Raw genomic sequence first — 1,383 nt, forward strand, 5'->3', positions numbered from 1 at the left:
AGTCTAGCTCGTTAGTAACTCTTCTTTGAACCGTTATCTTGTCCTTTTCCCTTTGATCTGTTATCTTGCCTTTCAGCCAGAAGCATGCAGGCCTTATTACTATCGCTTCCCAGCTGCTGGCCTGTGAGGTTAGTAAAGGTTAACATGCAGGGGCTTCGGTTCACTTTGGCCTAGAGCGGGGGGGCTTCATTGACTCTCGTGGTCTTCCAACCCCCCCCGAGTTACCCTAGGGTGATGCCTAGTGACACCAACACAAAGAACACGTATTTGTGTGATATTCTGTAGGAAGGGACCAAACCTAGCAGCCTGTGCAGGCCCCTGCAGATCACAGGCTGGGGGTGGGAAGACAGAGGCAGTTTTTGTCTCACTTCCCCATCTGTCTGTGTCACAGTGAGGAGGAGCACTGCCACTCCCACTCCACGCAGCACAGTAATAATCAGCCTCATCCTCTGCCAGGACCCCGGAGATGGTCAGATAGCCGGCGTTACTGGATGTGTCTTTGGAACCAGAGAAGCGAGCAGGGACCCCAGAGCCCTGGCCCTTGCCTGACTCTGAATAGTAATACAGCAGGTATCGTGGAGAATTCCCAGGTTTCTGCTGGTACCAGGACACACCATAGCCACTGATGCTGGTCCCACTGCTCATGGTGCAGGAGAGTTTCACAGTGTTTCCTGGGGACACTGACACTGAGGGCGGCTGAGTCACCACAGGCTGCGAGCTGGAACCTGGAAAAATAATGGAGAAGCCTGTGAACCCCACTGTGTCCGTCCCTGGCCACTAGTGACACAGTTTGCGCGTTGACTCCAGCAGCAACTTCAACGTGTATTGACCCCACTCCCCCTGTTCTCACCTGTGCACCACGTCCCCAGGAGGAGGAGGAGGGGAACCCAGAGCATGATGAGGAGATTTCAGGCCCTGGGGAGAAAAAGAGTCAAATGTGCTGAGACTGCCTGACAATATCTGCCCCTTATATTGATCCTCCTGGGGGAGGTGCACACAAGCTCCACCTTTATGCTAATCTGATCCTGTCTCATTGGTCCTCAAGATCACAGGGAAAGTGCCCTGTGTGAAGGGGGGGCATCCTGTGGTGAGGGTATTTAGCCATCTCAGGCCCTGTGTCAGTCAGTTCCCCTGGCGTGGGTCAGCGTCCTGCAGACATGGATGTACAGACAGCATAGCTTGGTGGTGGCGTGAGCGGCACTGTCCCAGACAGGGCAGGGAAGTCACAATGGACTGATGTCACTGAAGCTTCAGAACACCCCATAGGCCTTCTATGAAACAGATACACAGTAACGGCAGTAAATATATAGGGTTGGTTGATGATGCTTCATGTGAGACCTGCACAGACACCACCGCAAATGACCCTTGGCTGTTCTGAATACT

At 53.4% G+C, this 1,383-nt stretch overlaps 1 gene segment (V, D, J or C); it reads right to left on the reverse strand.

Annotated features, from left to right (window-relative positions):
- Window positions 1-416: 416 nt before the first annotated feature.
- Window positions 417-896, reverse strand: LOC112125360 (the record flags this gene model as incomplete). The annotated part of the segment is given in 2 exon segments: window positions 417-725; window positions 851-896. Coding segments are annotated over 2 exon segments (355 nt in total), but the record flags the coding sequence as incomplete, so codon positions are not given.
- Window positions 897-1,383: the final 487 nt, after the last annotated feature.

This window comes from Terrapene carolina, unplaced genomic scaffold (genome assembly GCF_002925995.2).
Source record: "Terrapene carolina triunguis isolate 2854851 unplaced genomic scaffold, T_m_triunguis-2.0 Scaffold10168, whole genome shotgun sequence".
NCBI classification, from domain to species: domain Eukaryota; kingdom Metazoa; phylum Chordata; order Testudines; family Emydidae; genus Terrapene; species Terrapene triunguis.